This window comes from Leptosomus discolor, chromosome 1, assembly GCF_034619465.1.
Source record: "Leptosomus discolor isolate bLepDis1 chromosome 1, bLepDis1.hap2, whole genome shotgun sequence".
Lineage (NCBI taxonomy): Eukaryota > Metazoa > Chordata > Aves > Leptosomiformes > Leptosomidae > Leptosomus > Leptosomus discolor.
The window spans coordinates 98,055,025-98,078,370 of record NC_141391.1 but is presented as its reverse complement, the minus strand read 5'-3'; the positions used below and the strand labels follow the sequence as shown (position 1 = coordinate 98,078,370).

The following is a 23,346-nucleotide window of genomic DNA, read 5'->3' as shown; positions in this document are numbered from 1 at the left end:
CTACTTGGTAAATAAATGCATTTCGCACAGCCTTCCTTTTAAACGTGCCTAAACTAACCTAAATAAGCAGACAGCATAGCAGAAAAGGGAAACTTATGTGAGTAACTGTTTCTTAAGCAGTATATTATTTTTACTATGTATATAATATTTTATATTATATACACACACATTTTCATCAACAGTTCAAATTATACTCGAATAAAAAAAAAACCCAAAACAAAAACTGGCGCTCCTCCGATACATTTACCACCTTTCCCTCAGGCATAGTTAATCCAAGTATTTGTCAAGATAGAGGAATGACAGTTAAAAAGACTCCCCCCACAAGAAACAAGTTACACAAAGAATACTGTATCACTACAAATTTTTTATTCAGAAGCCCATCTTTAAAAAAAATCTCATTATGAACTTGTTTGGTCAAACTACAACACTTTCTAGCAGACATACAGTAAAAATGGCATGGCTCAGAATCGACCAGATCTTTCACGATCTCTTGACCGCCTCCTATCACGTTCACGTCCTCCTCCTCCACCACCACCACCTCCACGACCACGATCTCTGGATCTAGACCGACGTTCACGGGACCTCGACCTGGATCTATGCCTTCAAAGAAAGTTTGAACATTTTATTGTTTCATCACATTCAGCATTTTACTCGCAGTACCACACAGCGGAACACTTAATGACGTAAATAATGAGGGAGAAGAAAGACAGTGTGGCATTAGAAGGATTGGTAAATTAGCACTCAGGCTGTGAGTTTACAAACAGAACAAACCTCATACTGAGGAGTCAACACACAGTGTTAAGAGACTCAACTGTTCACTGCCAGTCATCCGTTACAATGGATGTGCAAAACTTAAGGCACACGGAGGAGCCCAATGCACTGTTGCCCAGCTGTTAATTAAAGCAGCACGAGAAGGAGACACCTGCTTTTGCAGTTAGAATAGCTCTCAGCAACACACACAGCCAAAGCCTACAGCTGTTTGTCAGTCCGCTGCTATTAAATCAACTTCATTAATTAGCAATTACAACCCAGTTCTCTTCCCCTTCCCCGCCCCTCCTTCCAGAAGCCATCAGCATTTGTAAATAAATAATCTTCTGTGCCTCTGAGATCAATGACTTAAATTCAGGAAAAGCTAAACCCACTCAGAATGTAATGCTAACACACAGCTACTATGGATTTATAGCTTACATGGCGCTTGTCAATGAAAACAGTGCTTTGAATGACTTCTCTAAAATGCTTGAAAACAATTTTATAAACCAGGTAAACAGTACAGTTTTAAATAGCTGTAGAAATTACAGCAGAACTAAAAATCTCAGGGCTACAAGTCTTAAGTTTGCAGAGTTTTGTTCCACAGTGAGATGTTTTGGGGTGGGAGTGTGCGTGGTGACAAATTTTTCTGTAACAGACGCGCACATACTGAGCTGTTCAGAATGACCAGATTAACCTATTATTCAAAAGTTCTGGTTTATCCTCCTTTTTTTCTGCTGGAAAAACTTTGATGTATTTCATTCTGTGCAGAACTACTTTCAGGTCATCCTAGTTTATACAATCTACCTGTGAAACCCCACTGACACAGAACTGATTTTTCATTGTTGCTGTTAATCAAGCCTTACTGCTCACCTGTGACAGCTTTAGCTGCACAAAGAATTTAAACAGGGCCAATAAAGACAAAACTGGATGGAAGATTCAGCTGTGTTATTTGTTTTATCACAGACTGAAACTGGGCTATGGGTAAAACAACCACATTCCAAAGCCAAACACGAGTCTGATCTTTCTTGCAATAAAAGGTGATACCTTTTAATCAGCATTACTAAGTCTGAGAGATCCAGATTCATAAAAGTGACCAAAAGGCTAATACAAGAGCATGCTTCATCTTTTTCATAAAATAGTCAAACATCTTAAAAGCTTATATTTTAGTTTAAATTAATATTAATTGGGATATTTTAGGAAAGTATTTAGGCACAAATACACGCGCGTAAGCAACACAATCTACACTTTCCCAAGTTAAATTAACCCTCACAAATCCTAAAACACTGCCCACTAGAGACATTTATAAGAAAAACCATGTTCGTAATCCCAGGCTCCTTCTGTGATTCAAGAAACCTACAAAATTGCGCTTTATATGAAAGGAAGCTCAACAACTTTATACACCTATCCTAAATAGCAAGGTCCTAAAAGCAGATTAAGCTCAAAGTGAACCATCCACAAGACAGGTATCATAATAAGAGCAGTGGTAGAAGCCTTTCTACAAGGTACCTTAAATAAATAATTTAATATAAATATAACACATTGTATTTATCACAATCTTTTTTTGCAATTAAGCAAAATTACTATTCCTTTGCCCTCCTGAGAATTCATATCAAGGGTCACATTGTGAGGCTGGCGTTAATAAAAACAGAGCTCAATACAGCAACTGCCTAACACTGAGGAACGAACCCAGGCTGGCAAAGTTAGCCATTAACTGTTAAAAACAAGTAAGGTTGGGTCCTGAATATAATCTATAGATACGCTTAATTGTGCGTAACGTTGAAAGTGGTGGCCAAGCTGACCCTGCCAAAACGCCCGCTGGCCAAGCAGCCCGCTTCTAGTGGAGGCCACAGGCAAATACATCTAGAAGACAATAAAGCAGAGAAGAGGCATAAAGCAGTGCTTCTCCCAAATAACATCTGCCTGCAACAGTTCACGGTTTAAGAGATCTGAATCGCGGGTACGTCCTACTCAGTAACTCAGGGAATACTCTTCTCCTTGAACCCTGCTTTCTCTTAAAGCCACGTAAACCTTCAGCACCCACAGCACTGCGGAAGAACTGTAACTTTTTTTTTTTAACCAAAGACCTACTCCTTTGTTCTAAACTGGCCACCTGGTAGCTTTACTTGATGCCCTTTCACTGGCATAGGTCAGAAGCGTGTTAGAAAAAAGAGAGGACTTAAAGAATTTTTAAGTTTAAAGTAAAGAATTGCCTTCAGAATTTTCAGCAAGTGATCCTTAATTTACCCATTTTAATTGTGTTCAAAAGCAAACTTACTTTTTACGACGCCGCCCATACAACTCGCGTCTTAACTCTCGAGAAATGGGCTTCAAATGCATAAAGTTGCAGAAACCTCCTCGTGTACACTCTCTGAAACAGAATTCAAGAGGCACAGTTAAAATTCACAGCTCTACACTGTATCTGTTTGCCCTAAGCCCTAGTGGACCTCCAGCCATCTAAAAGTTAATCACCTCTAACATTAAACCCAGTAAATTACAAGCATCATAGACTGACACTGACTCACTCCCAGACCAAAATCCTAAAAAGACGGAAGAAGTCAAGAGAGTGACTGCAGGTCTTCCACATTAATGTTACCTGAAGTGGTGTTCTTCCTACGCTAAGCTACATATAAAAGCCACACCCGAGCAACCACCCTCGAGCAACCACCCTGTCTGTGCAAGCATATCAAAGATACCGTCACAGGCAAAGAGGAAGTCACTTCTTACCCCATTTCGTATTGACGGCAACAGGCCTCTCTGAAGTCAGTCACAGGTGAAAGCTCAGCATGAATGGGCTGTCCATTGAACCAGCGATTGTTCAGGTCAATCACAGCCTTTTCTGCATCTTCTTCACGGCGAAACTAAAGGCAAAATTAACATTTTCTCACATTACAGAGAAGCAACAAAAGTAGATCAAACACTCCTGTCAAATCAGTTGTGCAATATCTGAGGCTTAGGACTAGTAATCCAACTAGAAGCTACTTCAGAGTTCCTGGGACAGCCCATCAAATCAAGGGTAAAGATGCTAGCTTTTCATTGATCAGGACTCAGAGCTAACCAAAACATCCATATTTTCTCTTAATTATAATTTATTTGGTCTTTCAAGTTTTGTGGCTTGTATTAAAAGGTATGATAGAAGATTCTGTGTTTGCTTAGTATGACTTAAGAGAATCTTTAAGAGTACTTTCTAGAACACTAGCGCTCCAAATGTAATAGATTTTTTCGAAACATTTAAGAGAAACCTGCATGAGAACTGAAGCTCTCATTCATTTATATTAGAATTCACAAAAATCTGATCCTGTTTTATGATGAATGTAAAACTTAGATTTGAAATTCCTTTTCACAGCTAACCACTTGCAAATTTTTAAAACCAAGTTTATTTCTTATTATGACCTACACAGCTGAGAAGTTTAGGCATGAAAATACTTTCCAGCTAGAGGAATGTACAGTAAAAATATTCAAACACTCTCACACCTCCCCAACACTGTGTACATGCAATAGCATTTCTGCAGGTGACAACTTTGTACTCATTATTCAAGAAATACCAATGACTTTCAAGAGCTAAACTTAAGTGCTCCAGTTTGCACCTTAAACCACCTAGCTGCTGCCAACTATAACATGGTTACAAGATGTTTTGTTTAACTGGGAAGTTAGAAAATAAATGCACCTGTTGAAAATAAACACACCTGTTGCAAATAAACCTCTGCTCCCATTGAAGCACTAAAAAGGCAGTGTGATGAGAAGACAGACCCCAAATTAATCCTGGCATACTGAACAGCCCAACAGTGGTGACCGTGTTTATAACAACGTAAAAAAAAAAAGTGTTAATCTCTACAAAAATGACACGGATTTTGACGATCACAAAAGATTCTCATTATCTCTTAAAATTTCTTTCAGATTCCATTCACATTTTTACTCTTTCTACTTTAAATCGTGAAGTTGGAGAGGAGCTTATATCTTGAAGAGCTACTCTCGCAAGACCTACGAGCATACAGTAGCTTTTAAAGTTATAATTCAGTAAGTAACACCCCCATTGATTACATAAACGTGTCTCTCTCTATCCTACCTTTACGTATACGTTTCCAACTAGATGATCTCCAAGGTTATCACAAACGTTCATCTCCTCAACTTCACCGTATTTTTCTTCCATTTCCGTGAAGACCTCCTAAGCACAAAGCAACCAATTAAAAGTCTGCAGCACATTAGCTCTAAGTACAGAAGTACTGCATTCAGCTGTTAGGAAGTACAAACAAAAGGCCTTCCTTTAAAAAAAAAAAAAAGGCAAAACTTTTTTCTTTACATCTGATTTTAAAATTAGTACTTGCTTGGCCTCTACTGTGTCCATCTGTAAGTACAGCACTAACAGGATACGAGAAGCAGCCATGGAAAATATTATGCATACGGTATTTACAGAATATGTCAGATGCACTGAAGACACTACATACAAGCCTTGATGTTACAGTTTCACTTAACTTGCTCCTATACAAATTATTAAGTATATTTTAAATCTACAGGAAAAGGGATTATGGAATCAAAATGCTACGTTGCTTAAGTTGGTGATTTTTGAACACAGTCTACTCTAAACACTACAGTTAAAGCCAAACTAACCAAAGGTTATAACAGGAAGCATTTAGCATGGGAAGCTGTAAGCTTTATATAAAACACCTGAGAAACAAGCACTTTTCTCTGAATCCATCTAATTGTGCTATACACTGAATCCATCTAACTCATTCGTGTCGACAAATCCACAAACACTTTAATGCCTTTTTACACCTTTTACATACCTCAAAGAATTCATCATAATGTTCCTGCATCTCAACATCGCTCACAGCACCTGTAAAAATCCAAGAGTCATATCGATTAGCGCCTATAATAAGGAAGAAGAGATTTTGATCATACTACAAAACAATCTAGAGAGGTCATCTGGAGCATAAGACACCATATAGCATGGAGCTAACTAATAGGAATATTAAAAGTAAGTATGTGTCAAGAGCTTTGAGCCCCCAAAGTATATGTCAAGACATTACATTGACATGATCAAATCAAATCAAGTTTTGACGAGAGCCAAACTTGTATGCCACGAATTTAAAGGAAGGGGAAAGGAATTACTTTGAAATATCACTTCAGTTTAAGGTACAGTCCCGCCCTCTAGCTATCAACAATTTTACCTAAACAGAAGGCAAGTGCTTTGTTACATTTGCATATTTTAAAGCATGATTACAATTTAGAGTTCCTCTTCCTAAAGGCAGAATTGCATTTTAACATGTCCACCTCTCCACAATATACATTGTGAACTCTCAAATTCTCAGGTAACATAGCCCAGATTTTTTTTTTCTTTCCAATTTGCTCAAAACAGTTATTGAAATTACACACTTTTCCCAGTGCCCTCAAAGAAGGGTACCACAATGCTTTGCAATAGAGAGCAATTTTCTAGTTTAATTTTGAACATCGCTCAATTTTTCTGTAGTCCTGCAGAACACCTTTTAATGCAAGACAAGCCAGCCATATATTCTGGTTAGATTATTTTCATGTTCCATGCTGGACTTTACAAATGAGCGCTGCTTGCCTGCTGCTATGAAAAAACAACGTAAGTTTGGCTGATTTTTCAAAGCATTAAGAATATAAAAGTGAATTTCATTTATTTCTTCCAGTCTACAGCACTTTAAACTACATTAAGCTATATACATTAAAGCCTAATGTATCAGCTCTTCAGCAGTTAAGTGGTTTATTAAGATCAAGCGGAGTGGTTTTAAAATGAACCCTGCATTTTATGCTAGAAAAATACTGCAGCCTTTCAATTACAAACACTACTGTTTCAGTTCACAGAACGTGAAAGGCAAGAAACCGAGCCAACAAAGCTGAGTTTATTCACTGCAAGCTGCTATGAAAAAAAAAAGATGCTTTGGGCTCAGACATTTTTGGCTAATATTACCAAAATTTTCCTTCAAAGCCTCTAATATTAACCAGCCACACTCTCCGGAACTGTAATTACTTTCTTTCACCCAGCTCACCTCCTGAAGAAGGCTAAGGGGCATTTGTTATATAGTTTAGGCTAACAATGCTTCTGCGTTTGAAACACATTCGCTTTAAAGAACTTTCTTCTTCCCCACAGTTATACAGCAAATTAAGGAATATCAAACATTAAACCAGTATTTCTAGACAGTTTAATACTTAACGATATTCCCAAGGTTCTGCCAACACCACTGATAACAGCTTACTAGTACCCAAGGATTGTGGGTTTTATTTTTTTCTTTTTGAAAAGGTATCAGACAGGGGCTCTGTAAGCCACACTGGGAATAACTACTTTTTACCAGATGGAGAAGTGCTAAAAACTCCTAAGGAGATTCCATTGTCAAATTAGGAGACCATAAGCAACAGTTAGTTAATGACTACTTGAATGTCCTTCTGAAGTGGGAAGCATACATATGCACAGGCTTTACAAACATTCGTACGCCAGGGCTACCGGTATCTGAACCTTGAGAAGCCCAATTACTAGTTAAAATACTCAGGAAAACTATTGCTGTTCAAAACTACGGTTAATCCTCTACGACGGCAATAGAAAGGAAGACAGTTAAGCAACAACCACAAAAGCATTAAATAGCTACCCAAGTTATCCATTTAAAATACATGCAGTACTTAAGTAGGGACAAATACCGAAAAATCAGGGAGCCAGGAGTTTCAGCAAACCTACTGATAACAGAGCTCCAACTCTACCACAGAAGGTACAGTCAGGCTCTGTTAAGGAGCTGCCCGCTCGTGAAGTCCAACTGGAGTCGGACACCAGCATCTAGAACACTAGAGAATCTGTTCGAGCCTGGCGCAGCTGTACAATCCAAACAGCTCCGCAGACCGAACGGCTGTAACTCTGTGCAAATTAGTTACCAGCGCATTGAGAATTTAGGGATGGAGTGGAAATACCCAACTGTACTTTTTTTGGTTTACTGAAACAGCATTAATGACTAAGCATCTGCAACAAGGAAGCCTACAAACCAATAGAACCATTTAAGCATCTAGGCAAACTTACGTAGCTCGTTACGTATCTAGCTTGATTGTGTAACAAAAAACTCAAATTACTTAATTGGGCCATTATTACTTTTAGAAGCAGAAGAGGCAGTGTTGACTTTTAAGTTAGCGGCTGATTTCACAAAGCACGTCTAATCAAATGCTGGTAACTAATCTGAACTAGTCTATAACCCAACAGTCAAAAATAGGAATAGCCAAACAAAGCTTTATTTCCACACAGTCAATATCCACTTCAACAAGAAATATTAGTTAGAAAGTAACATCGATCCATTTTGGTCCTAAAATTTTTTTTTTTTTTTTTTTTTTAAATCTTATTCTAATATTGATGATGCAATCACAATGATATCTCAGTAATCGCCGATCAGCAATCCTGGTCATTTAACTTCTGCCAGTCTCGCAGCATGTGTATTTTCTTATGCCCATCCCTACCTCATGAGGAGTCATTAAATTAGTTCATGACCATACCCAAATGCCTTCCCCTCCTCAAAAGTACTTTTAAAGATATATTTTCCTAGGTAAATATGCAACTTGGTTTTGGAATTTGAATTTTCAAAGCATGGAAGGAATGTTAAGCATGCACCTATCCAAAAAGGACAGCTGCCAGAAGGGAAGCATTTGTCAGTCAAAGAGTATTCTTCCAAAGTACTCTAAATGGAATCTGCATTAACCTAGGACAAATTTCTGCATGCAATCTGTAAAGTTTCAAATTCCAGTTCTCTTAACATTTACAGAGCAGGATATTTGTTCTGGATGAAGTCAGCGTGTCATTGTCCTGCTCTTTTAGACAGTGGAACCTCACGGATAGCACAAAACATACAGAAAAGCATTCCTAGGATGGGGGCAACTGGCAGGGAGAAAGGCAGAGGGAAGAAAGCAGTGCAACCAAGACTGCTTTGCAAGGGAAGTAAAATTTCCACGCTTTCTGATTTAATAGAAGGCATTCTGATTCACCTCATAGTTTTGGGAATAGGGAGGAAGGTGAATGGGACAAAAAAAAAAGTGTTTGGGTTTTTTTTTTTTTTGGTGTGTTTGTTTTGGACACATTTAATGAAACGTGGTCAGTTTGATCTGTTAAACTAAAATGGCAGACCATCTTAAGTCGACACTGAGCTCTGACAATCAAGCCCAGGGAACCAGTGAAGGAACTTGTATGAACTTACAGCGCAAACCGTCAGCAGACTGGGAAGAGTTTTGAGGGTTACGGTAAATGTTCAAGAGGGCAATGGTCTGAAATACAAAACGCAACAACTTTATATTATGGAAAATAATTTTAACAAGAAACCGGTTTCCTTTAGGGTCGCTTTAGCCGAGCCTGTGCTGAAAGAGAGGTGGTTATTCTCTCCCAAGAAGGAGAACTTTCACTTAGCTGGTGACCTTTCTGAATCAACCTAACACTGTAAAGTAATAGAGATCTCATGATACTCCATTATTGTATTTTTGTTTTTATTTCATTCCCCAATACTACTACAGAGGGATTTTGCACGATTTCAGGCAGATATGTAACAGATGGCATCCAAACGCAGTATTCAAATTACAAGCACAGTAATTCATTTGGATTTGGTTTTACTGAACAGTAGCAAAACCCCAGGAAAGGAAGTAATACAATAATTAAAGCATAACATGAAATCTCCATTTTCCTAAAAAAGTTAAGATGAAAGAAAACCCACAGTTTGGGGAAAACTTACCGTACATGACATATACACCTATTTTTTTTTGTTGTTGTTAAATCAAGAATTTGAGAAATGTCTGCGGTTTAACCCTTTAAAAAGAATGCAGTGCTACTAAGCAACCAAGTTTCACTTGGCAGTGCAAGAGAGAACCTGCATCAAGTCCAATTTATGCAGTCAATTCTGCATTCCGAATTGCACACATTTGACAAGTTCTTGATCTATGCGCAAGAAGAGTTCCATCACTTGTCCTGTTTGCAACAGCTTTATGTCAGCAGCTCAGAAGCCAACATTATTTTCTCATAATTAGGAGTGGGCTCTTTAACACCATTCTTTAAAAAAATTTCTCCAACTGTGGGACTTACAGTGTGAGCCGTCAGCCGTCTGTGCACTGTTTTGGGGGTTACGATAGATGTTTTGAATCAAGATGGTCTGCGGGGAAAAAAAATAAAAAGGGGAATTCTACTGGCTGCTGTGCATATAATAGACAATTGCAAAGAGACAACTTGTTTGCAAACAGCTAAAAGTAATATTTTATTCTTAAGACTTCCTTTTGTATTTGCAGAATATCTTCCAAAATTGCATCCAGACCATCATATTATGAAAACAGCTTTAATTAACCACCAAGAAAGAGCTGCATTTGTCTCAACAGCTGTCCTCAAAATGGGAGTTGTGAGGCACAGTAACCTAAAACGTCGAACTACATCGTGTAATGGAGATGCCTAGCTTTCAAGACCAGATTCATACTGTCAGTCTAGGGGAAAAAAAAAATAGTGTTATGTGCACAGCATGTAGTACATAATGCCACAGGGTCTAAAGTGTTACGCCGGACAGTAAGGTTTTTAGGCAAGAGCTACGTCTCATTTTGTGCATCAGGAATTTCTTGGTGGAATTTCTGTTTAAATAATATAATAGCATCATAGGTTCACATGTTTCCGATCCTTCAAATAAGGACAATATCCTTTTAGCCCTTCTGCTTTTTACTTGAAGAATTAGCCCAGGCAGACTTGAAACCTTACATTTGTACCGTTCTTCTTAAAATCAAGTTGTCTGAAAAAACAAACCATGTTTAAGTTAGTAAACTAATATTACAAAAGAATTCCAAACGTCCATATCACGGTAAGCAGCTCAAAAATTGAAATTTGATTACTTAAAATACAAGCTCAACGTTAGTTAGTATCAATCGCAATCCCCAAATAATTTTAGCTTACACTTTATTATTAGTCGCATTAACAATTCAGAGCTTAAAGAAGTCACAGGACCAGCAATGTCATACCTACATATGCTGCCCACTTAGCATGTAAAAAAAATCCGTCACATCACATTTAAAATCACACACTTGTTTTATAATGGATATACTCATACCAACCAAAGCTTTGTGCTTCTGCGGCCCAGGTTTAAAATAACTATGTTTTAGCCTACAATTGGAGAGAGCCAGAAACATGCATATAGTTACAGTGTTTCTGCTGATTGCTGGTAATTTGATCACCCTGGACTGCACGACCTTTCCTAACACAGCTCTTCTATAAAGTAGCTGCACCAGCAATAGCAACACAGGATAAAAATATTGTGCCAGTAACTTCCATTACCAAGATATCTGTTCTTCTATCACGGCTGATTATCAATCTGCATACAAATAAAGATTTCTGTAGTGAACCCCGCACACCTGCCAGGCACGTGAGGGACGTTACAGCACAGCACGGCTGCCAGGTGCGATGCTGTAGCTGTCCCGGCCATCACTGGATGAACGCGACACGCCCTGCTGACCCACTTCAGCTGGCGCTGCTACCCACCATTTCCAAAGCCAAGCTAAAGGCTGCATGGACAAAGGAAACCATTGTCGCACGTGAAGCTTCTCTGTTAACAAAAGTATGTAATTTGGCTTTGTTTGTTTGTTTTACTTAAAGACAACTACTGTGGAAGTTGTCTGATTTAGAACTATTTTCCAGTAAGCCAATGACTTAAATTCAGGTCTCTAAACCCACTGCATTTCAGCAGGCTCTCCATGTAGGTCAGCAACATGGAGTAGTTCTGAAAATGGACAATATTCTTTTTGAGATACGATATTTACATTAAAAATTATTAAATTCCCAGAAGCAAAAATCTGGTTTCTTAGATGAAGCACCAGCAGCGGTCCCTATCGATCAGTAACCTAGGCAGTCGCCCCCTTGAACTCCCCCCTGCCCTCTCACGCACTCGCGAAGTTTAACTTCATGAGCACCACCGCTCTGAACCCCAGTCACGTGGCTAGCACCCGCCTCCCTAATTCTCCCCAAGCCAACACCAGCCCACCATTCCCATCAGCTCTGCTCCAAGTCGGCCAAAACGAACTTGCAGAGGACTCCACTGCTGTGTAAACTTTACCTTTGTCAGTTAAACTGCTGATAATGCAACAACTTTCATAGGCACTTCTTAACATATACAATATTCCCAAAGAAATCTATTTACCTGCATACCTTGACAATCAGCAGTGATAGAAAGAGACAGAGCATACAGTTCTCCAGGGACGTAATTCTGGAAAACTAGAGAGCTCACAGTAATATAAACCCCCTATCACCCACGGCACCTTTTGTTTCTCTCCTTTCTGGCGGGCGTGCAGTCACACCTCACGTCTCTAACAACACTCACATAGCCAAAGATTAAATAATCTGTCAAATCAACTGACATATACACCCTCGGCAACCAGGCAAGTTGTTTTCAAGAACCAATTTTTTTCCACACTCAAAGGAAGTATGTTAAGTTACTCTCAAAACTTAAGAGCCTGGGTCAGAGAGCAAACATAGTGACAGATGAGTCACTTTTATTTATTCATCAGTTTTCTTCTATTATATGCATCAAAGACTCAAGTTCACACCTTTGAGACAGGCAGAACATGCTGCCTTTGTCTGTGATTTAAAAAATCTGGGATGGTTTAAGTGCCTAAACACCACTGAGGAGGCACACTCACCTGAAAGTTAGCACTGGTTGGTCTCTACTACAGGCAAGCTTACAACAGCATCGCTTCCTGCAGCCATTAAGGGTGACAGGAGATAATTAGAAATGCTGGGAGAAGTAAATGGAATACCCCCAAAAAAAGCAAAAACCCATATAAACTGGGGCCAAAATTGAACTAGTTAATCCGGAGCTCGGTAATTATTCACTTGTATCTGAGAATCTACGTTTTAAAGCAGCAAGAATATACTTCCACAAGAACAAGAAAACAAAAAGAAGACAAACCTGGCTAAATGTTGGTTTGTTGTGCAATCGAGAACATCTGTCTCCATGACGACAAGCTCCAATTTTGAAATAAAATGAACAGTTGACTCTGCAAGTAAAAAAAAAAAACAAAGTAGTTACATATTGGAACAGAAAACATTTGTATGCAATTCCTATAAAACACATGCCCTAAATGCCTTTATCTTGATGTGGAGAAGTAACAACAACAACCAAAAAAATCAAACAGTGTAGGAAAGCATTACAGCAAACCTGTTCATGTTCTTTCCTCTTCACCCCCAATTTACAGCGAGTCACCTAACCAATTTCACCCAAACCCACAGTGCATTCATGACACGGACAGAAGCCATCAGGACTGTTTTAGCCTTCCAGTTCTCCATTCTTGTCTTTGTATCAGTTTCACTGGGTGACGGGATGGGAAATAGTGTGAAAAACAGTCTGGAAAGTTACACTATGAGCTGTACGGTTGTGTCTTAGCTCATGCAACCCCCTACTCTACGCAATAAAACCTGCTTTAAAGCTCGTACAGTTGCACCTACCCAATGTTTTACAAACCACTCGTTTAAAGTTAGGCTCTAAGGGTAACTCAGACTGCTGCCAACACAGTATTTGAAATAATTCAGGTAAGAGAAAAATCATGTTACAGAGAGAATACACATATGCAAAACAAATGCATTTAATTAAGCCATTTCCACAAATGTAGTTAATAATTTTAATATTTAAGCATTTAACATCTTTTTTACACCAAAAGCTTTTCTTGAATTAACTATCATCTCATGACACCTTCAAAACTCTGCTGGTTTAGGAATGCCAGTAAAACTCTCACATATAAGTGTAACTCACATGGAATGATGAAAGAAAACCATAAGGAGTTTGATTACCTTGACTGGGAAAACTGAATGCAAAATTCTGAAGGGCAAGAAAACTATTACGGGCTATATATGGGTATGTGAAATATAAGAATTCTCCTGTAAGAAAGATTAATATTCCCATACTCATTGTTAACATCAATTCTTTCCACAACCCTGAACATGAAGCGGAGAAATATCAGAGTACTAAAGCATATCTGATCTCCAGCAAAACATTCTACTGCAAAGTTGTAACATGCTTACTCTTCATTACGTTTTTGAACATATACACTTAGCATTACAATATACTTACTGTCTTTTCTGAACTCTATCCTGAAACAAAAAAAAAAAAAAAAAACCTAACTATGAAATTTCCAATAGGGCCTCCAACTTGAACACTCCCTGGAGAGTTCTGCTCGCTTTTTGAACAAAAAACAAGGCCAGCACAGGAATTTCGTGCCTGCTGTACTGGCACATCCTAATGCTGTCAAACTGTGAGGCATTCTATCAGCAAGGATGCTACGGGAACGGAGCTCAAGAGAGGCCGCGGATATTGCTTTTCTGCGAGCGAACTGGAATGTGGCACTACAACACAGAAAGAAATCAGGAGCCTCACGGCCAGGGGCTGACATGAGTAATTTAGTCCAGTAGCACGTCGATGCCCCCTTTCATTTTTTACGAGTGGAAAAACACGTTGGTTTGGTCAGGCCGACGGTGACCAAATTTTCGTGAGGAGGGTTTTGTAAGTACGCTTCCAACAACCAGAGAAACTAGAGGCGTTCCCGACGCGTGGAAGGCTGCAGGCAGAAGCCTGAGGATCAGGATGCAGCAGTCGGGGAAATCCTCCGCACCCTGGGGAGGGGGGAGAAATAACCAGTCGCTGTCCTTGCAGCGGAGCGGAAGCTCTCGGGCCGCTGCGAGGCGCAGAGACGCGAACAAAAGGGGAAGAGGAGGCCCTTTCTGGCAGGAGGCGGTGGCGGCGGGAAGCTCGGCACCCAGCGGCCCCCGCCGCTCCCGCCCGCCGCCAGAAAGGCGCAGCCGCCGGGGACGGGAGGGGGGAGGGGAGGGCGGGGAGGACGGGGGCCGGCAGCGCGCCACGAGGCGCGGGCACACCCGCATGGCGGCCGGGGGAGTGGGGAGGAGGAGGAAGTCCCCGAGGAAGAACAGACCCAGCCCGGCCCGGCGGGGGGGGGGGGGAAGGAAGAGAGCGAACCGCACGGGCGGGGCCGGCGGCGCGGGCACGCGTAGGCCCCAAGCGGCGAGACGAGCGCGCGCGCGCGCGCGCCCCCCCTTCCTCGAGAGGGAGGAAAGAGGGGTGCGCGCGTGCGCGCGCTCCGGCGGGGGAGGGGAGGAGGGCCGCCGCCGCCGCGGGCCTGGGGGAAGGGGGGGGGGGGGAGGGGGGGGGGCGCGCTCCTCGCTTCCTCTTCCCTCGGCGGCCGCGCGCCGCCACGTTCCAGCGCGCAGTGGTGGCGGGGAACTCCCGGTCGCGCGCCCCCGGTGGCGGCGGCACCCAGGCCCTTGACGCGGGAGTGGAAGAAACGGGTCGGGCCGGGCCGGGCCGGGCCGGGCAGCGCCCCCCCTCCCCCCACCGCGGGGAAGAGAGGGGAAGGGGAGGGAGGGCTGACCGCCGCGATCGGAACAGGCCGGCCCAGGCGGGCGCTGCGCGTCCTCGCGCCCCGCGGAACGCGCCACCGGCCTCCGGCCCCCCTCCAGCTCCCTCCCCGGGGCGCCGAAGCCGCGGGAACAGCGCGGGAAGGGGGGGATGGGCCACTCACTTGTCCTTCTCTGTTCCGAAGATGGAGGCCAGATACTCCGCCATCTCCCACCGCCCGCCCGCCTGCCGGACAGCCCGGCGCCGATCGCGCACGTCACAGCCGCCGCGCCGGAAACACTTCTACCGAGCCCGACGGGCGGGGGGATGGGGGGGGGGTAAACGGCTCTCTGCGCATGCGTGCGAGGCCGCCAGCCCCCTCATTGGGGGAGCGGTGTGGGCTTCTTCTCTTCCCCTCTGGCGGGGCGGGGGCAGGGCGCGCGGGTCCCGCTCGCGCCACGCGGTGCCGTTGGCGCGCATGCGCAGGGGCTGCCGTGGGGCCGCTGAGCAGGAGCCGAGCGGGCCGGGCCGGGCCGTGGCGAGGGCTTGTCGCCCGCCCGTCGGGCTGCTGTCCGGCTGCCGCCGGGGCTAGAGGCCTGCTAAAGCGGTGCTGGTCACCGCGGGAGCCAGGGAAGTGGTGCTGCTTTGGGGAGGGGCGCCGGCTGCCCGCCAGGGAGAGCTGAAGGCCTCTCCTGTGCCCACAGAGGCTCGCGTGTGTCTCTCGGGGCTGTTGTGTCAGTCGTAACGCGCGTTATGTTCTCCCAGTGGTTCAACTGGGGGAGTTACTGAAGTGTGTATTGTGCCTCCGTGTCTAGGGGTGAGCCCGAGTTTCCTAATTGTGCCCTCCTCCCATTCTGTAGCGTGGTGGGGCCATCGGGGTGTTGCACCCAAACTTCTGATGCAATCTGAACGTTGCTAGAGCAAGCTCAGAGCAGAAGATAGCTTAGCCAGTGGTTCAAAGCAACTGAGACCGGTATTGAAGCACATGGCTAAACACACTCAAAAGGTGGCAGTCTGATAAAAAATGACTGAAGGCAGACGTTAAAGAAGGGCTTGCTGGGGCACAGCATTAAGAGAAGTTACGTGATTGCAGAGAAGATAAAGGATCCTGCTCAGAAGCTAAAGGGGCTTCCTGCAATTAGTCATTGGTCCAAAGGACACTGACAAGAAATCCAAATTAGACCTTTGTCATGGTGACTTCAAGTGCTGGAATAAAATAATTGCTCAAAGGCAGGAAGGTACATGTTCTGAAGGAGTTAAAAGTTGGATGAGCTGCAAAGTGAGGGTAGGACCAAGTTCTTTCTGGTCATTATGAGATATATAATGGAATTACTGACCAAAAGCTGTGAATTTGAATCACACAAATCGAAGTCTGAAAATCATTGCAGGAAAGAGAACTTACTCATTTTATTGATGCGAAAACAAAGACTGAGCACTCAAGAGTATTAAAAGTAAAATTTGTCTCCTGGACATTTTGGAATTCCCCGAAACATTTACCAATGTGCTTTATTTCACATACGGTTCTCAGCCCCAGGTGTAGTCGACAGGACTGTTCGCAAGCACAAGTGCTCGCTGCGTTGTGCCCTAACACAATACAATTGAAACTTAACAGCAAGTCTAGTTCCAAGGAAGTAAGCTGAATGTTTTTCTGTCTGACTCCAAAAGATTTTTGAAATGCATCTACTTTAAAAATGAAACAGCAGTTTTAGTAACATTTCACTACTTTGACGTTCGTTGCACTTGATGAGGGGAGTCTAGTTGCTTTCTATGACACCCCCTGGAATTCCTCAGTTGGTTTGAGCTGATTTAAAGGTGCTATGACCCGTCACAAGGACGGTCCTCTTGGCACCGCTGTATGTCCTGCTGTGTTCTTTCTGTATATACTCTTTTGGGATGTAAAGCTCACCTGCTCTCCACTGCTCCTTACTGAGATGACACAAGCTCTCTGCTAGAACTTCTGCCAGGTACAGATTAACCTCCCTTCGCTGCTTCCTCCTGCACTCCCCGACTTTCCTTCAAATTCACAACTGTGATCCAGGTGTTCAAAGCAGAAATTCCCGTCAAAATCATAAGATCTTCTTACCAGAGAACAGGTACTGCTGCTTAGCTTTGCCTTGCAGTGCCTGTGCCCAGTCAGGTTTGTGTGTTAGAGGATGCACTTTCTTTGCCTCGGTTGCTCACTGTTGGTCTGCCTCCCACCTAGGCTTACCACTGCAGTTTAAACTCACTAAACCAGCAGAAGCCAAGCCCTGCAAAGAAGAGAGTGATTTCCTGCTCACGTAGTGAACAGAAAAGGCTCACTGAGCAGTTCAATGGGTGCCAGAGCCAGCACAAGGGACGATCAGGACAGCTGCAGCTGTAGCTTGGAGTGGGGGTGATGGAGTGTGACACCCCCTTTCAGTAGCAAGGTGTTCAGCTCAGTCACCTGGTGGGAACCTGCTGTGAGTCCTGACCTCGCCCAAGTTGTCAAGGGAACAACAACTGCAGTGGCCTGCAATGAGCTCTGACAAAGTAGTTGTTCCTGGTGATTTTCATTCATCACTGAAAGCAGCCTGTAATCTGTGCTCACGCAGTATATGCTTTACATAATAAGCAGAACAAACTTGCACTGGGTTTTTCTTTAATGTTTTTGTTAAAGCCTTCAGTTAAAATTATGTTGAAAGAACTAAAACCTGGTTTCGCTGTTTGAAATGTACTGGGTTCTCACTCCTTATCTTGTAAAGACCCCATTCACTTTAGATTTCCCTTTGCTCTAGCTTGCGTGATGTACTGCTGAGAGCAAGAAACGTTTTCCAGACCGTGTCTTTAACTTAGACACTCTGTAAGTCAGGTGTTGTGCTGAAGCCTGCTGTCCCTGGGATCCATGCTTCACAGACAAGTGACTTGACCCAGAGATGCTATTGGAAAACAAACCAAACCAGCTGCTCCCATGTTGGAAATATGCCTTTGTACATGATGAGCTGTCCTGGTTTGGGCTAAACCAAAACTAATTCAGCTCTACAGTGAATATGACGTATATGGGATGGAATACTCTGTTGGTCAAGTTTGGGTCACTTGTCCAGTTTGCACCTCCCTGCAGGTGCAACCCTTTATGTGCTTGCGCCCCTTTTCACTCCCAGCACCCCAACATGGAGTACAAGATTTAGCAGTGACCTCGGTCGCTACAAGAACAAGTACAAGCAAGGGCCTCTCTGCACACCATTCCTTGGTACGAACTGTAAACATCAGGCCTTATCACTGCTAGAAGCAGTCACTGTCTGGAAAAACATGCTGCTGTATTTCAGAAAGTGCAGTTAGTTAGAGGAGACTTAACTGAAAAGTGAAAGCACTGAAACAGAATTAGTTCTGGTTTAGCACAAACCAGGACATTCCATCCCTTATTCCATACCAGTTACATCATACTCATCACTAGCTTATGATTTGCCTTTTTATGTAAAAGTTCAATAAGTTTGTTTAGTTCATGATTATGGGTTTCCATCTTTCATAGGAGTCTCTCAGGGCAGGAAAGACGGTGTGAAGTTCATTGCAGTTCATGCCCACGGGTTGCAAGTTCACGTCGAGGAAGTTGTTGGACGTCACTCGATGAGGCTAGCTCTGGTTATCCTGAAAGACACTTATTGAACACTGTTAGTATTATGTAGCAGTTAACAGCGTGCAGGTAAGAATGAAGTGTTCTCACCCAGAGTTAAATTGCCTTGAGGTACACACAGGACTTCACCATCCTTCGTCGTTACCCACCCAGTACGACCAGGTCCTTGAGCGAAAGCAACCCCACAAATGGGTTTGTCTTTGCCCGAAGCAGGGAATACCCACACAGTTTTTCCCAACAAATTCCTTTCACACAGCACAGGGACTTCATCCCCGTCGACTGTATGTGAAAGGTCAGATTGGGCAGGACCTGCTTGATTGATAGATCCCCTGTGTTTAACTAACCAGGTGGCTTGTGCTAAGTGCTTGTCCCAATTTTTAAGAGTTCCACCACCCGTTGCTTTCAGGGTAGTCTTTAACAGTCCACTGTACTGTTCAATTTTTCCAGAGGCTGGAGCATGGTAGGGAATATGATAAACCCACTCGATGCCATGTTCTTTGGCCCAGTTGTGTGTAAGACTGTTTTTGAAATGAGTCCCATTATCCAACTCAATTCTTTCTAGAGTACCATGTTGCCACAAGATTTGCTTTTCAAGGCCCAGGATGGTGTTCCATGCAGTGGCATGAGGTACTGGATATGTTTCCAGCCATCCAGTGGTTGCTTCCACCATTGTAAGCATGTAACGCTTACCCTGGTGGGTTTGAGGCAGTCTGCTATAATCAATCTGCCAGGCCTCTCCATGCTTACATTTCAGCCATCGCCCCCCATACCACAAGGGTTTCAACCGTTTAGCTTGCTTGATTGCGGCGCATGTTTCACAGTCATGGATAACCTGCGCAAGAGCGTCCGTAGTTCAATCCACCCCTCGGTCATGAGCCCACTTGTACGTTGCATCTCTTCCCCGATGTCCTGAAGTGTCATGGGCCCACCGAGCTAGAAATAGTCCACCCTTATGTTCCCAGTCTAGGTCTGTTTGGAACACTTTAGCAACCCGATCCACTCACTGATTGTTTCGATGTTCCTCAGTGGCCCAAGTTTTAGGTACATGAGCATCTACATGATGTACCTTGACAACTAGTTTCTCTAGCTGGGCAGCAATGTCTTGCCACAGTGCAGCAGCCCAAATTGGTTTACCTCTGAGCTGCCAGTTATTCTGCTTCCACTCTTTCAACTAACCCCACAAGGCATTAGCTGCCATCCATGAGTCAGTGTAAAGATAGAGAACTGGCCATTTTCCCATTCAGCAATGTCCAAGGCCAGCTGGATGGCTTTTACCTCAGCAAACTGACTTGATTCACCTTCTCCCTGAGCTGTGTCAGCGACTCGTTGTGTGGGACTCCACACAGCAGCCTTCCACTTCTGACTGTGTCCCCTTTCCCCCCTGTGCTCAGCCCGGCTGTGCATGTGCCAACAACAGGACCGTCACCACAACACACCAGAGAGGGAGGGTGCTGCTTCTGCACAGTTCCCGGGGTGTGTCAGGGCGGGGGGATCTCTGTGCTTTGCATAGTAACAGCAGCCAGCCTTTTCACGTGTTTCTTGCTTCTGTAGGTACCTGAGAACGAATCGAGAAATGAAACAAAATGTCTCTCTGTGAGTTCATGAGACGTCAATGAGCTTGTAATTAATCCAGTGTCGAAGAAGTGTGGGCAGTATTGCAAGGGGTTGTCTGAGAAGTGGGATGTCTTCCCCTTGTGTCAATGTAGCCAAACCACTGCCGGAAGAAATAGCTGCTGCAGCACACCTGCCTAACGGAAGGGCAGCGGTGCGGGCAGAGCCTGCGGACACTGGAGGCAACATCGTGTGGATGTGTCACAGTGAGAATAAAAGGCTCCTTCTCAGCTTCCTTGAGTGTCTTCACCTTGCATACATGGCCAAGCTTAGAAGAAAGAAGGGGACCTGGGACAGAAACCAGCGAGTATGAGAAGAGAGGGAGAGGGAAGAAGACCCTTTGAAGTTGATGTTGGCAGCACAGCTGGAAAGGTGGGAGGCAAGGCAGAAGCCAGCAACGTAAAGGAAACATGAAGGAAAGGGCTGCAGAGAAAAGCAGGAATCAGAGGCAGAATTCCGTGTAGCTACTCATTACTGCGTATTTTATTTTGCCCAAATCTAAATGAGGACATTTGCAGGACTCGAGAGAGAGAAGCACAGCTTGGATGTGTTCCTGGGCTTTATATATACTCTCCACCGCTACAGGGTTGTTCAGGTTAGTGACTTAATGCAGGTTACTCCCCCACCGCAACTTGCTTAGATCTATTGGGTTGAATACTGCCACAAACCCTCCTCTGTTTTGGCTTGCCTTCTTAAGCCCAGTGTCATCGCTGGGTACCAACTAACACACGGTGTGGAGAAAATGGTGCCACACAGATTTGGTTTGGAGATAAAGAGGTAGGAGAAAAAAATAAGGTGGTAGGGAAGCAGCCAGTTTTAGGAGAGGCAGAGCAAAGAGGAAAGGGGAAGAAAAATGGTTGTGAAACAAAAGACAACAATGCTTGGATATAGAAAAAAGAGATTAAACCAAAACCAAAACACATCCTGGGGGTCAGTACGTAAGGTACTTAATGCATTCACTGGAAACCAGCACATTCTTGTTGCAAATGCCCAGAACTCTGCGTTAATTAAAGAAGTACCTGAAGTTCCAGGCCAGTGCACAGGACCTGGTTTCTCAAGTTAAAGGGATTTCGCTAACAGTGCATGTGTGAGGGTAATTAGTAACCCACAGCCAGCAAGCCGTTTGAACAGTTTTTACCAGCTCTCTACTTGACACCTCTTGGAACAAGGCACAACCATGAGGAAAGAGAACCAATTTAAGATATAACGTCAAAAAAATAATGAGAGAAGGCAACTCGTGTACATTACAACAGAGCTGTAGTTAGTAATCTCATCTAATCTACTTCCCTGCCTATACTTCACTAATCACCATGGTTATATAAGCAGATCTTATCAAAGATCCTTAATTATAGCAACCCCAGTAAAGCTACACAGCGCAGCAGAGGGAAGGGTGAAGGTCTTTGTAGCCATATTCTCCATATGGGCCTGGGGGCGGAGCGTGTCTGGTGCAAACTGGTTGTGGCTTTGTTTCGTCTGTCGAGGCAACATACACAGGCATGAGGGACCATGGCACTGAGTGCGTGGGGACGGACCCTCTTTGAGCCTCCAGGTCACTCACAGTTGAGTGCTGATCACCATCGGTGGTGTGAGGGCACTGCTTTGATGCTGTGGGTGAAGGTAAATTTCACTAGTCTGGTATGAGGGGCAGTCAGTGGGGTAGGATGAATGGCAAGGAAGAGGAGAGGAAATGCTGAGTCAAAGAACAGTGTTAGAGAAGCAATGGTGCAGAGACTGCAGAGTATGGTTGAGAGATTTGGGTGTCCTATGGAAACTTTTTGTTGAAGGGTTTTTGAGATGCAACCCATGTTGAGGAGCACTGCTGATTTGTCAGCTATTGCTATGAGAGAGTGCCTTACAACTGAAAACCAGGAAAATTAATAAAGCTGCAGGACTTTTAAGTTCAGCACATTATTTGATGTCGTGTTTAGCACTGGTCCAGCAAGCTGCTGTGTGGTCTGGGGTCAAGACCCTCATTATGCTGGTTGCTTTATACAAAGGGCCCTCCCTCCCTGCCCAGAGGAGCTCACAAGCTAGATGTGAACGCCATCCTCCTCCCTTTACAGAGGAGGGATAGAAATCAGGTGATTTTCCCAACAGCAAGAGGGAGAGGAGATGTTCGGAGCCAGGATAAAATTTAGGAACACCCTTGGTGGTTCATACAGAGGGTTCACCAAGCCCAGGCTCACAGGGAGGGAGGTCTTACATCCAGCCCCTCCACCTCCAAATGGTGCTGTGAAGGCACCTCTCCACACTCATGCTGCACTCTCTCCGTCTCCTTGCTCACACACGGAGCGGTAGGACTTGTTAGCTGGCACTGAGGGTGAAGCACCCTGGCAAGGGGCACAGACCTGGTCCCACAGGCCAGGGGGCAGAAGGGGGAACATTCTGCACAGAGCAGTGAGCCCTGGTGTGCCTGTGGCATCCCCTCATCCGTGCCAAGAGGGAAACCTCAGCACAGAAGTACATCTAGTGCTCAGGGCTGCAGCCTCATTTCTGGCTCCCCCAGAACCACTTTTTGAGCCTTGATTTTTTTGCACTCCATCATTTACACTCTCCTTTGCACTGCAAATCACTCGGTTTCTCCCTGTTTTTTTTTTTTTTTTTTCCCTTTAGCCCTCTAGCCCCCCTTTCTAAGCAAGGATTCAAATTTTGTTCGGGACGTGTGCTAGACTGGCCCTGAAGAGAAGTCAGTAGAGACAGTAGCAACACTGACCTGGCAGGAGAGCTCTAAGACCAGGGAGGTGGTTTTTCCAAGGGGAGCCTCATCCCTTGCCCTCTGGCTGTGCCAGCCCCTGTGCTTTCCCCAAATCTGGGCAACTCAGCGGCATCACTGTGCTGTGGTTGTGAGGGGATGACATCCCTGTTGTTCCCCAGAAAAAGGAGAAAAACCTTTTTTTTTTTTTTACTTCCACTCAGTGTCCGCCCCTGTGAGTGTAATCCTGGCTCTCCTGGCTCGGAGCTGTTTTCCCAGCCTTGTGAAGTGCTGTCCCAGGGCTGTCCCTGATCCACCTTCCTCCTGTCACACACCCAAGGGCCAAAAGGATTGACTGGAAAGTA

General features: G+C 44.0%; 1 protein-coding gene across 8 annotated transcripts; it reads right to left on the bottom strand.

Annotated features, from left to right (window-relative positions):
- Positions 1-344: 344 nt before the first annotated feature.
- U2AF1 (U2 small nuclear RNA auxiliary factor 1) lies at positions 345-15,357 on the bottom strand. Of its 8 annotated transcripts, XM_086477510.1 has the most exons (9): positions 12,654-12,735; positions 12,385-12,441; positions 10,807-10,855; positions 9,803-9,869; positions 5,532-5,581; positions 4,814-4,912; positions 3,475-3,608; positions 3,026-3,118; positions 345-600 (listed from the first exon to the last, which is right to left on the bottom strand). In XM_086477510.1, the coding sequence occupies exons 1-9, from the start codon at positions 12,698-12,700 to the stop codon at positions 462-464; spliced, it is 735 nt and encodes a 244-aa protein (XP_086333636.1). In that variant the 5' UTR covers positions 12,701-12,735; the 3' UTR covers positions 345-461. The 8 variants fall into 8 exon arrangements, with proteins under 8 accessions (XP_086333636.1, XP_086333650.1, XP_086333642.1 ...); XM_086477524.1 differs by lacking the exons at positions 10,807-10,855; positions 12,385-12,441 and adding an exon at positions 15,274-15,357 and having other exon boundaries at positions 12,654-12,741; XM_086477516.1 differs by lacking the exons at positions 9,803-9,869; positions 10,807-10,855; positions 12,385-12,441 and adding exons at positions 8,931-8,997; positions 15,274-15,357 and having other exon boundaries at positions 12,654-12,741.
- Between the last annotated feature and the right edge of the window lie 7,989 nt (positions 15,358-23,346).

Bases quoted from the DNA above. Each gene is read 5' to 3' on its own strand.
- U2AF1 (XM_086477510.1), bottom strand. From the start codon at position 12,700: ATGGAGACAGATGTTCTCGATTGCACAACAAACCAACATTTAGCCAG. The intron at 10,856-12,384 runs GTGAGTGTGCCT...CTCCAATTGTAG, and splicing joins CAACCAGTGCTAACTTTCAG to GCTAAAACATAGTTATTTTA. The intron at 9,870-10,806 runs GTTGGTATGAGT...TTTTCCCCGCAG, and splicing joins CGCAGAAGCACAAAGCTTTG to ACCATCTTGATTCAAAACAT.